Source organism: Phalangium opilio, unplaced genomic scaffold (genome assembly GCF_054372755.1).
Source record: "Phalangium opilio isolate 3A_F unplaced genomic scaffold, DU_Popi_V2 ptg000002l_1, whole genome shotgun sequence".
In the NCBI taxonomy this organism is placed as follows: Eukaryota; Metazoa; Arthropoda; class Arachnida; order Opiliones; family Phalangiidae; genus Phalangium; species Phalangium opilio.
In genome coordinates this window covers 248,999-262,158 of record NW_028324144.1, presented here as the reverse complement: position 1 = coordinate 262,158, position 13,160 = coordinate 248,999, and the positions used below count along the sequence as shown (strand labels likewise).

The window sequence follows — 13,160 nt, the reverse complement described above, 5'->3', positions numbered from 1 at the left end:
GCACTAACCACGCGTGTGACGCGTATTTGACCATAGACCGACCGAATTCCCGACGCGCAAACCCCGCAAATTATAAGAGGCATTTAAGTACTTACCCCCAAGTCTTCGTTGTTGAGGAAGGCCTCCTTGGAGGCTAACCAGGAATCGCACTGTTCGGCTTGTTCCTTAAAGACTTGCAACTCGAGACACTGCGTCAATTGATGTTTCCTGGCTTCCCAAGCTTGCGTCAACGTCATCCTCATTTCCTCCAAGCGCAACAAACTTTCCTCGATGGTCTCCTTGTCCTTGTGTTTCTGTTGCAACAAGGCGTGTCCGTAATCTTTCAGAGAGCGGAAGACTTCTTGTCGTCCGTCCATTTCCGCCTTCCGTTCCTCGTGAAGTTGCAGCGTGCTTTGCGCTTCCGGAATATTGGAAGCCAGTTCCCCGGAAGTCATCCGTTTGATCATTTCCGTCACCCAAATTTCCAGTTCCTCGTGATCGGATAAGAATTTCTGAAGAGTGTAGGCGCTGGCTAATTGTTGCTTCTTGGACTGACACATGTTGGTTAAACGACGCCAATTCTCTTGTAATTGGTTGACCTTCTTCCGAATGGGTGACGCCATTTCCGGGTATTTTTGAACTAACTTCTTAGCTTCCGAATCGTGTTCCTTCAAGTTTTAAATTTACCTTTAACCTTTCAAGCAACTTTGGAAGCTTCGGATGAACTCTGTAAGTACTTAAGTAATTGTTATATCTCACCTTGAGTTTCTTCTCAATGGCGGCGATTTCCATTTCGGCCGTTTCTTGTCGTCTTTGCGAAGCTTCGACGGCTTGTAAGTTCTTGGCATCGTCCTCGATGGACAGGGAGGAAACCTTTTCGTTGATTCTGTCATCCGTGTCATCCACGTCTCTGTTGAAGGCGTGGATCTCGAGAGCGGCGGACAATTTCTCTCGGTACTGGTCTAAGGCGCCTTGAAGCGATCTCCATCTGAAAGAAGGAATTAAGCTCTGTAAAATCAAGTACTTACTGGAACTGGAAAGGCGTCAAGAGGAATTTACTTGGCGATTAGATCTTCCTTTCTTTGCTGCAAAGACCTGGTATCGGATCGTCCTTGTCGAATTACTTTCTCGGCCAAGGAATTGACGTTTTTAATTCTGGTTTCGTCAACTCTCATATCCTGAAGATTTTAGTTTAGTAAATTATGGTCTTTAGGGGATATGTCACGAAGGTACTTACGGAATCCACGTCGTTCAACTTTCGTTGCAAGGCCAGACAATGCTCGTAGTCTTCGCCAGTTTCCCCGGCTTGTACCATCATTTCTTTATCGCGAATCCAAGCTAGGACTTGTTCGGATTGGTTATTAAACTCCAGGATGTCCTGGGCTTCTTCCAAACCCCTTCCTCGACTGGCGGAAGCGTCCAGTAATTGGTTCCACTTGCCGAGGAGATGTTCCAATTGGCTATGTATCTCGGGAGCGGCTTCGTGTCTCTTGGCCAGTAACCTCTCGCCAGTTTCTTTGATTCCGATGATGCTGTCTTTGTGGGCGGTCAACTCGGCTTTGAAGGCTTGATGTTTTTGGAGTTTCTTCATTTTGTCTTCCAAGGAAGTGACTTCCGCTTTGGCTTCCTCGACGTCCAGGTTCATTTTCTTGTCGTTGATCCAGGTTTCAGCTTCGCCGGCGTCTCTTCTGAATTGGGCGTACATCAAGGCGTCGGCCAATCTTTGTTTGCGGTTCTTGCTCATCTCCTTGACTTTATTTCTTCTGTTGGTCACTTCGTCAATTCGACCGCGGATCAAATCACTCGCGAAATGATTTTGTTGAATTAGTTTAGTTCCTTGATCTTGTAGCGTGGCCAACTAAGACCGCGGAGTTGAATCGTAATTACAATCCTGAAAGGTTAAAGGTTAAAATTATGTGCTTACTTTTTCATCCTGGGCGTTCATAAGTTTTTCAAATTCCTCGTGTTTTTTAACTTGAATGGCCACTTCCTCGACCGTGGTTCCGACGTCGAAACTGGCTAAATACACTTCTTGTTGACTACTTAGCGTGTCCAACTGTTTGGCGTCTCTTTGGAACCATTGCAAACTTTCCAATTGGTCGAAATATTCCTTCTTTCGTTGCCAAACTTGATGTAAATTCTCACGAACTCGCAATAATTGTTGTAACTTGTCGTTAATCTTAATAATAATAATATTAAACGGAGTTGTTCTTCGGTATTTGCTTAACTGAGTTACCTCTTCGCTAGCGTAATGGTGGGCGTCAATCAAATTTTGGCCTTCCTCCATGACGGAGCTGAAGTTATCTTCGCGGGCTTCGATTTCGGCTTTGAGTCTTTCGTGCTCGACTTTGAGCATTTGAGCGGCGGCCACGTCGCGAACTTTTTCCTCGGTTTGTAGGGAAGAGCAAACTCCGGAGGCCCAGGTTTCCAGGTCCCTGGCTTGGGCCAGCAGTCTTTGCAGCTGCAAGGAGGCGTCCAACTCGTTGTGTCTCTGAGTGCAACGATCTTGCAAGGTGTTCCAATTCTCCACGATGATGTTCTGTTGCTCTTGAATATGTTCGGCGTTTCCTCCTGGATAGGCCGATTGCAGTCGAACGCTATCGTCGACGATTACTTGCAATTGCGCTTCCAGGGCAACGAGATCATTTTCAAAACCATCGTGTTTTCGAATTAGATTCTGAACGGAACGCGAGTCTTTGCCCAGATCCGTCGGAATGCTCGAGTATTTTTCTTGGATTCGAAATTGGGCTTCCGATACGTCGCGATTAAATCTGTGGATTTCACCGGCCGCTTGCAGTTTTTGATCGCGGGCTTTAATATGCTCTAGCAGTTGGCGCCAAGCTTGTCTGTTTCGCGATTGTAATAACACCAATTTGTTTAAATTCAAAGAATTTCATATTTAATTCTCTCGTGAATATTCAATATTCTCGCTTGAATATCCACGGAGAATGGAATACGAATTGAAACCTACCCCAACTGTTCTTGTCGTTTTTCAACTTCGCCGGAATAGGGACTGTCGGCCGATATTAATTTCTTGCTGAGGTCCTCGATTTGATTGTACCTATCTTCGCCGGCTTCGACGCGGTGTCGAAAATCGTCGAATTTGCTGTGAAGAACGAGTAAATGTTCGTAGTCCTGTCCGTAATCGTCGGACATGGCCGTTTGCATTTCTTCGTTAATCCATTGCTCGAATTCGTCCGATTCCCGAAAATATTCGTGTTGATTTTTCACCTCCATCAATTTCTGTCGTCGAACGTTGGCTAGTTTTTGCAGATTCCTCAATCCTTGATTGATGACTTGCATCCGGTTACCGATCACCTTGGAGTCGGGGTGATTATCGTCGACCATTTTCTGGGCTTGGGTTCCGATTTCCGTCACCAAGCCGGAATAAGTATCGATTTCGAGTTCCAACGCTTTGTGTTTCGTTAAGAGCTTAATGGAGGCGTCTTCGTCTTTTCCGTAATCGTTACTCGAGACCATATCGGTCTTTTCACTCATCCAAAGTTCAACTTCGTTGGCTTCCGAGAAGAAATGTTGAGCCTTCAAGGACAAGTCCAAGTTCTTTTTCCTCTCGGAGGCTTGTCGGCTCAATTCGGCCCATTTCTCTTTCAACTCCTCGGATTTGGATTTCACCACGTCTTTGGCGAAGTGTTTTTGAGCCACCAGGACGTCTCCCGTCGCCACAGTCTTATCGATCATGGGTTGATGTCCTTCGATCTCGCGTTCCAGTTTTTGGTGTTTCTTGTAAAGGTTCTGCGAGTCGAAGAGACTTTGACCGTAATCGGTGGAAGCGGCCAAGGGCCAGTGTTCCCGGATCCATTGCAGTTCCGTGTCAACTTCGAAGTTGAATTGATGTAATTTCAAGGACTCTTCCAGTTTATGTCGGCGTTCCTTAGCGGGTCCCTTCAGTTTAGCTAGGCGCTCGTTGACGCCTTTCGTGGCTTTTAAGATATTGGGGGCGTCAAAGTGTCCCTGTTCGGCCATATCCGCCCCTAACTTGGACAAGTCGTCGACTTTCGATTCCCAAGCGGCAATTTCGTTTTCTAAGACGCTATGTTTGACCATCAAATCCTTGACGCTTCGCAAATCGTGTCCGATGTCGTCCGAAGATAGGGCGTTCTGTAACTCCTCTAGTTTGGTTCTAGCGTCTTCGAGGGTACGATTGTAAGTATGTTGAGCCACGGCTTGTCGAAGTTTATGACCTTTGTCGATGGTTAAAGACCGGAGTTCTTCCCATTGCCTGTTCAACCTGGCCAGAATGGTTTGGATGTCCTCGGTAGCGTAATGATTGTCTAGCATTAAACCCTTTCCGGTGTCGTTAATAACCAAGATACGCGCTTCGTTGGCTTTCAATTCGGCTTCGAAGGCTTCGTGTTTTTGTAGTTTACGTTCCAAGTTGGTCAGGTCCCGGTAGGACTCGTCAGCGGCAGTCTTAAGCTTTTCTTGAATCCAAGCGGAGACTTCGTCAGCCTCGGCTTTAAATTCTTGGAACAAATGAGAGGCCAAGAGTAATTCCTTCCTTTGAAGGGCTTTATCGCGAACCACTTGCCGCCTGGCCAGAACTTGATGACGTCTTTCGTCGATATACTTGCTGTCGTAATGTCTAGCCACTATTAACTTATCGGCCATTTCGCTGAAAGACCTCAAACGATCGTGTTGAGCCACTAAGGTGTTGATAAAGTTCTCGTGTCTTTTAAGTAAGCCCTCAACATCGTCTAAAGTAGTTCCGAGATCGGAGTAATCTAGGAAGACGTCGTGACTGTTGGTGATACTGTCAATTTGATCGGCTTCCCTGTTAAAAAGTTGCAAGTCCATGCACTGTCTCAACCAATCTCCTTTCTCGGTCCATCCTCGATGGATGGCGTCTTGTTCTTCTCGTAATTGCACCAGGCACGTCTCGACTTCCTTAGCCTCGGGACTTTGTTGATGCAACAACTTAGCGCCTAGTTCTTGAATATCGGCGAATTCGTCTTGATGGGCTTTAATGTCGTCTTCGAGTTCGCCGTGGTCCTTTAGTAAGTTTTCGGCGGTCACGACGTCCCTGGCGGGTTCGTCGTTGTTCAACTTTTGTTTGACTTCGCTAACCCAAGCCAACAAACTCTTGGCGCCATTCCTGAAGATCTGCAGACCCAACGATTCATCGAGACGACTCTTTCTCTCAGCGGCCTTGGCTTTGACGGTGTCCCACAATTCCCTCAGATCCTTCTGCCTGGCGGTGACGTTCTTCCGTTCCGAGGGGTACGACGCTTTAACCGAATCGGCGAGAAGATTAACTCGATTGAATTTCTCTTCGACGGGAGCTAATTCGCGTTCCAAGTTGCGGTGTTTCCGTTGCAAGGCTTGAACGGTTTTCATGTCCCGTCCAATTTCGTCGGACTCCATCTTGAGGACCTTTTCCATCATCCAATCTCTGGCTTCGTCGCACGTTCGGTTGAAGAGTTCGACGCCCGTCGCGCCTTCCAAGCTGCGCTCCTTCTCCGTTTTAAGTTTATTCAGTTTTTCGTGGCGATCGTGGATTTGTTTTTGTCGCTTTTTAATGGCCGGAAGTTGACTGTGTTTGTTGATAGTAAATTCCTCAACTAATTCGTCTATTTTTCCGATTCGTCCGCTACTGGCCGATAAGTCGGTTAGGAAATTTTCGAACTTTTTCTTCATGACTTCGACGCTTTCGGCGGGGTCGTGGGTCGTCAGCATTTTCTCCTTGTCCTTCATCCAAGCCTCGAAGTCGTCGCACTCGCTGTAGAAACCGAAGAGTTTGATGGAATCGTCTAGAAAGAGCTTTCGTTCTTGGGAATGATGAATAAGCTCGTTGTAGGTGGCGTTGATGGCCTTTTGCCTCTGTTCCACGGAATCCCCTTCGGATGATTTGCAACTATTCGACCTTTTCAAGGGTTTCCCCTTGACCTCGGCGTGGCGACTAGGCGAGCTCTTGGGGCTGACTGGTTTCTTTTTGCGCGTGACTTGAGGTTTCATGACGGTTTTCTTGACGCGTTTCTTCTCCGGTACTTTCACCACTTTCTTAGTCACCTTCTTGACTACCTTGGGGTCAATCTCTTTGACGTAAGAAGCCGGAACGAAGCCGTCTCTTCCGTTCGATTTGCGGACGTTCCACCAATCGGAATTGGTTTTTTGAAGGAGGATCATAATTTCGGCTTTTTGCATCTCCATGCCTTGACCGGTGAAATTGTACAGGGCCTTGACTTGAGGGACGGGTCGTTCTTCGACCACGTCACGCGTCACTTCCCGTTGGACGATTTCCTCGACCCATTCTTCGACGGGCGTCATCACCACTTCTTCCACCCATTCCTCGGGTTCCGGTTCGTCGGGCATCGACTCGAAGATGTTGATGGAGGCGATTCCCGACTTGATCATGCTTTCCGCCTGCTCGTTCAGTCTCTCGATGTCGTCGCTGTACGCTTTGATCTCTTCGTCTAAGCGACTGTGACGTTGAAGCAGAGCCTGGGCGCTCGGCTCGTCCGAACCGTAATCCGTGCTAGAGACGATGGGCATTTTTTCTCGCATCCACGATTCCGCTTCGTTCGCGTCCGCGTGGTACTAAACAACAACAACGCGTCACGCCGTCAATCAGAGACGCGGAACAAACAACTAATTCTTATAAGCACGAAGCCGCGCGTCAATGAACGTACTAAATCATTTGAAATAAGACTTACTGATAACTAAACGCGCGACGCGTTAGAAACAGATATAATATGGTATGACGTGAATTTCGTTCACTTTCGCGACAAAACTCTAAAAATAGGCTTAGAGAAAATCAAAAATGGAGTGTCTCTTACCTGATGGGCTTCGAGAATATCCTCCAACTGTTTCTGCTTCAACTTGGCCAGCTGATGAAGATGTTCCCAATTGGTGTTCAATTCCTCGATCCTTTCTTTGACATCTTGCGACTGAGGATGTTTCTTGGCGATCAACTGTTCACCGACTTTGCAGACTCTTTGGGAGCGAGGCCATCTGGTTCTCGTTTCGTCTTCCAAACTCTTGTGTTTCTGTTGCAGGGAAATGGCGCCCAGCAGGTCTTTGCCGCCGACGACGGCTTTGCAAATTCGTTGGCTCTCGACGACCCAGGCGTCCTCCTCTTCGTGGTCCCGGACGAATTGGTAGTAAGCCCGGGATTCCTCCAACTTATCGCGTCGAAGTTGACAATGTTCTTTCAAGGAATCGTATTCGTCATTCAGGATATCCAACTTTTCTCGCAGGACGGGGGCTTCTTTGAGGGCGCCCTCTTTCAAGAATGGGACGGCGGCTTTGTTCAATTTCTTGATGGTTTCGCCTTGCGAAGTGACGTGGGCTTCGACCAGACCGTGTTTCTGGATCAAGTCTTCGACGGACAGCAAATGTCGTCCGTAGTCGTCGGACAACAAACTGGATTTCATCTCTTTGATTTCATCCGTGATGGTATCGATTTCCCTCAACATACTGGTCAGTTTACTGAAGTTGGTCAAATTGAAGCGGTGTTTCTTAAGCAGTTCCAAGAGTTGTCGCCATTTCTCCAAGATTTCCGATTCGCGCGTCTTAATCTTATCGCGTCCGTGATAGTTTTCTTTGACCAACTCGTCGGCCATGGCGGTCAAGTTATGAAACCTTTCTTGCCTGGCCAAGATATCGGCGCTGATGGCTTCGTGCTTTTTGACGGTGGCCTCGACTTGGGACATATTGGAACCGTAGCGCGGGTCCGAAAGGACTTGAATCATTTCTTTCAGATAGTTTTGTCGCAAGACGCTTTTGCGTTCGAAGCGGTAGGCCAAGTTGGCTAATTTCTCTTGCCGGACTAATTCCTCTCGCAGCGCGATTTCGCGGGTGTGTTCGGCCTTTTCTAACCCATCCCAGGCTTTTTCGATATCGTGGGCTAGTTTCCCTTCGGCCGGGATGTACAAGGGTTGCCCCAGGGCTTTTTGTTTCGTTTGAATCGCGAATAATAAGGCCTCGATATCGCTTCGCTCCTGATACCTGAGGAAAATGGTTTGCCCATTTTTACCTTCTCAGAAACTAAACTTGACCACCGTATTGTCTAGCTTAGGTTTGCCACGCTAAATTGAATGCCCGCCATGCGAAGTTTAGGGTCAGAGTTCAAGTTCATGACCTTTAAGAACTAGCTTTTTCAAATTCCATAACTATTCCCTACGTTCTTAGATCTATGTTCAGATTCTTCGACTTTCCCTGACCTTCTTGGGGCAATTTTAAACTTTTCCAACTTTTCCCGTAAACTTTAAACAACTTTTCAAATTTCCCGATATTTTGTAGGCGCAGATTTAGAGAGAGAGTCAAAGGGGGTGTGGCTTACTTGAGGGGTTTTTCTATGGTCCTGTATTCCTTAAATTTGAGCAATTCCCTCTGTATTCCCTCCAAGGAATTGGGGAAGGTTCGATCATTCAGTTCGGAAATTTTCTGTTTGATCCAATCCAATAAGGTCGTCGTGTAAGTTTCGTAGTTGTTTTTCAGCTTATCGGATTCCATCATTTGAGCCACGATCTATTTCAATATAAAGACCCAACCCCCCACCTAATTATAAATACACTCTCCTGACCCCAAACCGGTACGCAACGTGACAATGTACTTGTCTTGAACAAATCTATAGAAAAGTTAATAAAAAAGTGGAAGAGTACTTACATTGGCGATTCTTCGTCCGCCTTTCATTTCGTTTTTCATCCTGGCAAAGGTGTGATAGTAGGAAGCCACGTACGTGATGACCGACTTCTCGTCCGGTTTATTCGTATCCACATCTTTTGCGAAAAATTAAAACGAAACAAGAAAATTACGGTATGTCACAAAGGCCAATGAAGCAATTACGGCATTGTCACAAACGCTATTAATGACGCGATTAAGAATTTGGGAAAAAAACTCGGGGGCGTACCTTCAGCGTCGAGAAGCCTAGGGATGGCCAGTTCCCTTTGAGCAATATCGAAGGCATTGTTCAGGTTGTCAATATGGTTGTTCGGTACCAGGGCGTTGTAGTTCAAGACGTCGGGTCGGTGCGAATGGATCAAGGCGTTGAAACCCAACCCGTTCCTCCAACTGACCGAGAAGTCGCGAATATCAACCCCTTGATACCTAAATTAACAAAACGAAGAAGAAAAAGAGAGAGAAATACCAAAATGAAATTTGTAACAACGCAATTGGACATTCGAAGATAATATTCACAATGGGAGTTTTAAATAAAATGAATGAATGAATGAATGAATGAAGGTGTATATTACCCGGCAGTTTTTCGTTGACACCATAAAAGTAAGGCATCTTTGGCTGACTTCTTCTCACTGCTTTCGTTATCTTCATCCTTGGAATTATTATTAACAATATTTAAATTTTGTTAGAGCGCGTGCGCGGAATAGACTAGACTTGAGAGATTGTCGTAAATATCGGGTCGTAAATTTAATAACCCGTCAAAAAATGAATCTTGCCTCGACCGAATCATTTTCTTGGGATTAAGTTAACCTTGAATGTCTGGCTTGGGAGATACTCCCGAAGAATTGACACTTTCTAACGGGATTGACACAGCGATATTTTCATTCCCCTGTCGCAGTCGCGAGTCATTTTCCCAGACCGATTCATTTTGATTGACAAGTCTTTAATTTGTTACATATTATTGTCAGAACGACTGAATGGCTAAAACCGTTAACTAGCCTAGTAATACTCTAGTAATTCCCTGACACCGACTCTACAAGCCAGGCCCACAAGCGTAGGATAATTTTAGCAGGGGGAACCGTTTCAAAATGATTGTTATAATATGAAAATAAATACTCACGACGTCAATTTCAATCTCTTGAATTTGAAACCTAAGAATGATGGTCCATATTAAACCCAAAATCAGTCGCGGATTTCCATCTACGATGTCTTCGGCACCGATACTCTCCAGTCTCACCTGAAACAATTAACGACGCAAAGTTCAATCGCCTTTCCAATTTTTGTTGGGCCTACGATTTCCTAATTAGTATTACGCTACCGACATCGAGGAGCTTTGTTTTAATAACGAAGCTGATTTCGTTATAAAAAGAGAGGTTGAAAGTGAGTCGCCAACTCCGAGTCGTGGCGCTAATTATTTTAATTATTAGATAATTACGATTTAAAACGTCCCGTTGAACCCACGGAATAGTTCCTCAACGCTATTTCATGTTAGCTTCGAGCTAATTGACTTAACTAATGACGATTCGCAACTTCCACCGCGGGCGCATCTCGAATGGATGAATAGAGGTTGGTAAATACAAAATGCTTTTTCATTCACTCTCCCTTTGAGCATTTTTGTCAATCGCGACGGGGTGCATTTTTTTGATTGGACACGCGTCACTGGCTTATATCGTCCGTAAAACAAAAACTTCGGGGATCACTTTGATTTTTTGGTGCTCTTTAGTTTGTCCAATGACGAACCGGTTTTATTTTTTGAGATAAAGCGCTTGATATACATCCGCGGTGTCGTCAAACGCGATGAACCGAAAACTTGACAAATTCTAATAAACTACGCGGGTTCATTACCGTCCATAAATCTATTTATAGGCATCACAAAAGTTATCGATGTTTAGTTGATGTAACCCCAAGTTTCTAGTATGGTTGGATGGGGGACAAATTGGACTATAACATACTCAAAGGACATCCCCGTATCTCTAGTAGAAACAGAGTTATAGGCCTCCAAAGTTCGGTGTTAAAAATCAAAAGTAACATAATAACAATAAGTAAGACAAAAAATAAGTTGACGAAGATATTGAGGTAGCCTCAAATTTAAAGTATCCTTGTATGGGGAGCAAATAGGACTATAACATACTAAAAGGAGATCCCCGTATCTCTAGTAGAACAAGAGTTATGAGCCTTCAAAGTTCGGTGTTAAAAATCATAAGTAACATAATAACAATAAGTGACACGATACCATAAGTTGACGAACATTTTGCTTAATATCTCGGACCCTGTTTGTCGTAGCCCTAAGTTTGGATGGGGGACAAATTGGACTATAACATACTCAAAGGACATCCCCTTATCTCTGGTAGAACCAGAGTTACGAGCCTCCAAAGTTCAGTGTAATGCTATTCCTATGGAGGGTTGTTCTTTGAGTATGTTATAGTCATGTTTGTCCCCTTTCCAACAATATACTTGGGGTTTCCAAGTGAACAATCAGGTAAGCCGAATTGCTTATCCAAGACCCGGGCCCGCCAATAACCTCGAATTTTGACCCGTGGCGGGTTCATCTCCCCGTCAAGATAACCACGAAACTTTCGATCAGAAACGGTTTAATATATCATTCCCGACTTTTAAGTTTATTTTTCGGGAGAGAGAAAAAAGGTCAAGTTTGGATAAGAAATTCGAGTTGTTTTTCGAGTTTTTCAAGAAATCAAAGCCCATTCTACATTTACCAAATTCCGCTCCCTTTAAAGAGAGAGTGAAAGCGCGAAATACAAAGTAGCAAAGTATTAATAAAAGGCGTTCTTACTTTGGTGTGTAAAAAGGCCAAGCTTTTATTGACATTCTCGACTTTGTGAACGCGCATGCGTCCGTGATTAGGCTTTCCAAGTTTCTCGCCCGATATAATCTCCAGCAGTTTCAAAAGCTTTTTGCCATCTGCTAAGTCCGTGAACAAGTCGTCCACTTCCAAACGGGCCTAAAACGAGCAAAACCAGCCATATGCATAATTAATAAACAAACAAATATAACAATTAAGCTAAATTAATACACTATTAAAGAATGACGCCAAAGTTGGTGTTTAACCAGATTTTTATCTCAGACAACAATTAGCGCCTTGAGGAAGGAAAAAAAACCAAACTCGGAATCATAAATCACGATGGTAGAGAAAGTGTTTAACTAAGATGGCAGTGAAGTTGAACGCAAGCGGAGGGATACCTAATAGTAGTTTCTCATAGGGAAATAATGAGCTTAGAGACAATTAACAAGGTTTTTTCCGGTCAAATAGAAAGAGTCGCTCGTTGAGACTCTCCCTAAATGCTTCGAGAGGATCTTATAGCGAGTAATCTAGCCCGTCACACACACCAACCAAATATTTCCCCTAATTTTTCGTTAGCAGCAACCCTACTTGTCAAAAGTTAAGGCGAAACAAATACTCTTTCATTATAATTCCTTGTAAAGATATATATTTATATATTTGATTATAGGGCGAGGGTGCGACGGGCTTAAGAATAATTAGCTAAGCATCAGTCACGTGTCTCGAGTAGAATTTGTCAGATGTCACGACTTTTAAAATATTTTAACCGCGCCGTCTTCTATAAATAGACACTTCAGAGACTCGAGTCATTTTTGCCCTATTAGGCGATAAAGAAATTCTACAACGTCCCGTTGAACTTGTTAAAAGAAAAAAACCTTTCTTTTTCATTACAAGACGTCACACACTGTAATTCTTAACATCTTGCGCACCAGCTTATAGCGTTTCTCGCAACCATAAGGAGAAGAAGAGGGTGCCCAAAATATGTATGTGGGCGAATTTTTCGCGCCTTAATATTGACCACGTTTTTATTTTCCAAAAAGGGAAACAGAAAATATGGCGGGAAACGTTTGTCAGAGGCGGAAGGGGGGATCAATGAAAACAGATTTAAAGGGCTCTTCACACGCACGACATCTTTAGGGGGGGGGGGTAGAAGGGCGACGTTGTTCGAGCTTGGCGAGTCTGCTGGCGACGTAAATAAGTTAAGACTGTCTGGTTCGACTGAATGGTCTGACGAACATTTCCACCATCACCCCGGTACCCATCTCTACACCACGCGGAAATCAATAAAAACGCCTGAGTAGGATCATCGTCGATACAAAGATTTCACAAGATTTCAGGACTCGGGAGGCGTTTGTTTAAACTTTGGGGTGCCACAATTTGAAATCATATTCAGATTCAAATTTCCGATTGTTCCAGGTTAATTTTTTCGACTGACTATTTCCCGAGCCTTTTTTAAGAAAATACAAAAACCTGGGCCTAGTTGTCAGAGTATATTTGTTACAAAAATAAGATTTCAAATATTTGCCAACATGTTGGTCAATTTTCTCCCCTCCTCTGACCAGTGACAACCCTGCAGTTATCCCCGAATATGTCTCTTAAACTCGGCGTCAAAATTGGCCTTAAGAATCAAGAGGCTAAATTTCAGATACAATTTAGCGCCATCCAGGCGACAAAGTGAAAGGTTGTAAAAGTTGTTTCCATTGAAGTCCGCCTTTAGACGCAGACGAATGAGTGTCTTTACGGTCTG

General features: G+C 44.5%; 1 protein-coding gene across 2 annotated transcripts in view; it reads right to left on the bottom strand.

The window, feature by feature from the left end:
* kst (spectrin beta chain, non-erythrocytic 5 kst) overlaps positions 1 to 13,160 on the bottom strand; it is a 38,666-nt gene that overhangs the window by 6,304 nt on the left and 19,202 nt on the right. For both annotated transcript variants that reach the window (XM_089867202.1, XM_089867203.1), the window contains exons 3-16: positions 11,408 to 11,575; positions 9,737 to 9,853; positions 9,192 to 9,268; positions 8,849 to 9,045; positions 8,605 to 8,717; positions 8,279 to 8,466; positions 6,774 to 7,944; positions 2,951 to 6,534; positions 2,216 to 2,825; positions 1,904 to 2,158; positions 1,217 to 1,837; positions 1,039 to 1,157; positions 739 to 967; positions 96 to 647 (exon numbers count right to left, since the gene is read on the bottom strand). In XM_089867202.1, coding sequence (XP_089723328.1) covers positions 96 to 647; positions 739 to 967; positions 1,039 to 1,157; positions 1,217 to 1,837; positions 1,904 to 2,158; positions 2,216 to 2,825; positions 2,951 to 6,534; positions 6,774 to 7,944; positions 8,279 to 8,466; positions 8,605 to 8,717; positions 8,849 to 9,045; positions 9,192 to 9,268; positions 9,737 to 9,853; positions 11,408 to 11,575 — 8,001 coding nt within the window. The remainder of the gene's footprint in view (positions 1 to 95; positions 648 to 738; positions 968 to 1,038; positions 1,158 to 1,216; positions 1,838 to 1,903; positions 2,159 to 2,215; positions 2,826 to 2,950; positions 6,535 to 6,773; positions 7,945 to 8,278; positions 8,467 to 8,604; positions 8,718 to 8,848; positions 9,046 to 9,191; positions 9,269 to 9,736; positions 9,854 to 11,407; positions 11,576 to 13,160) is intronic.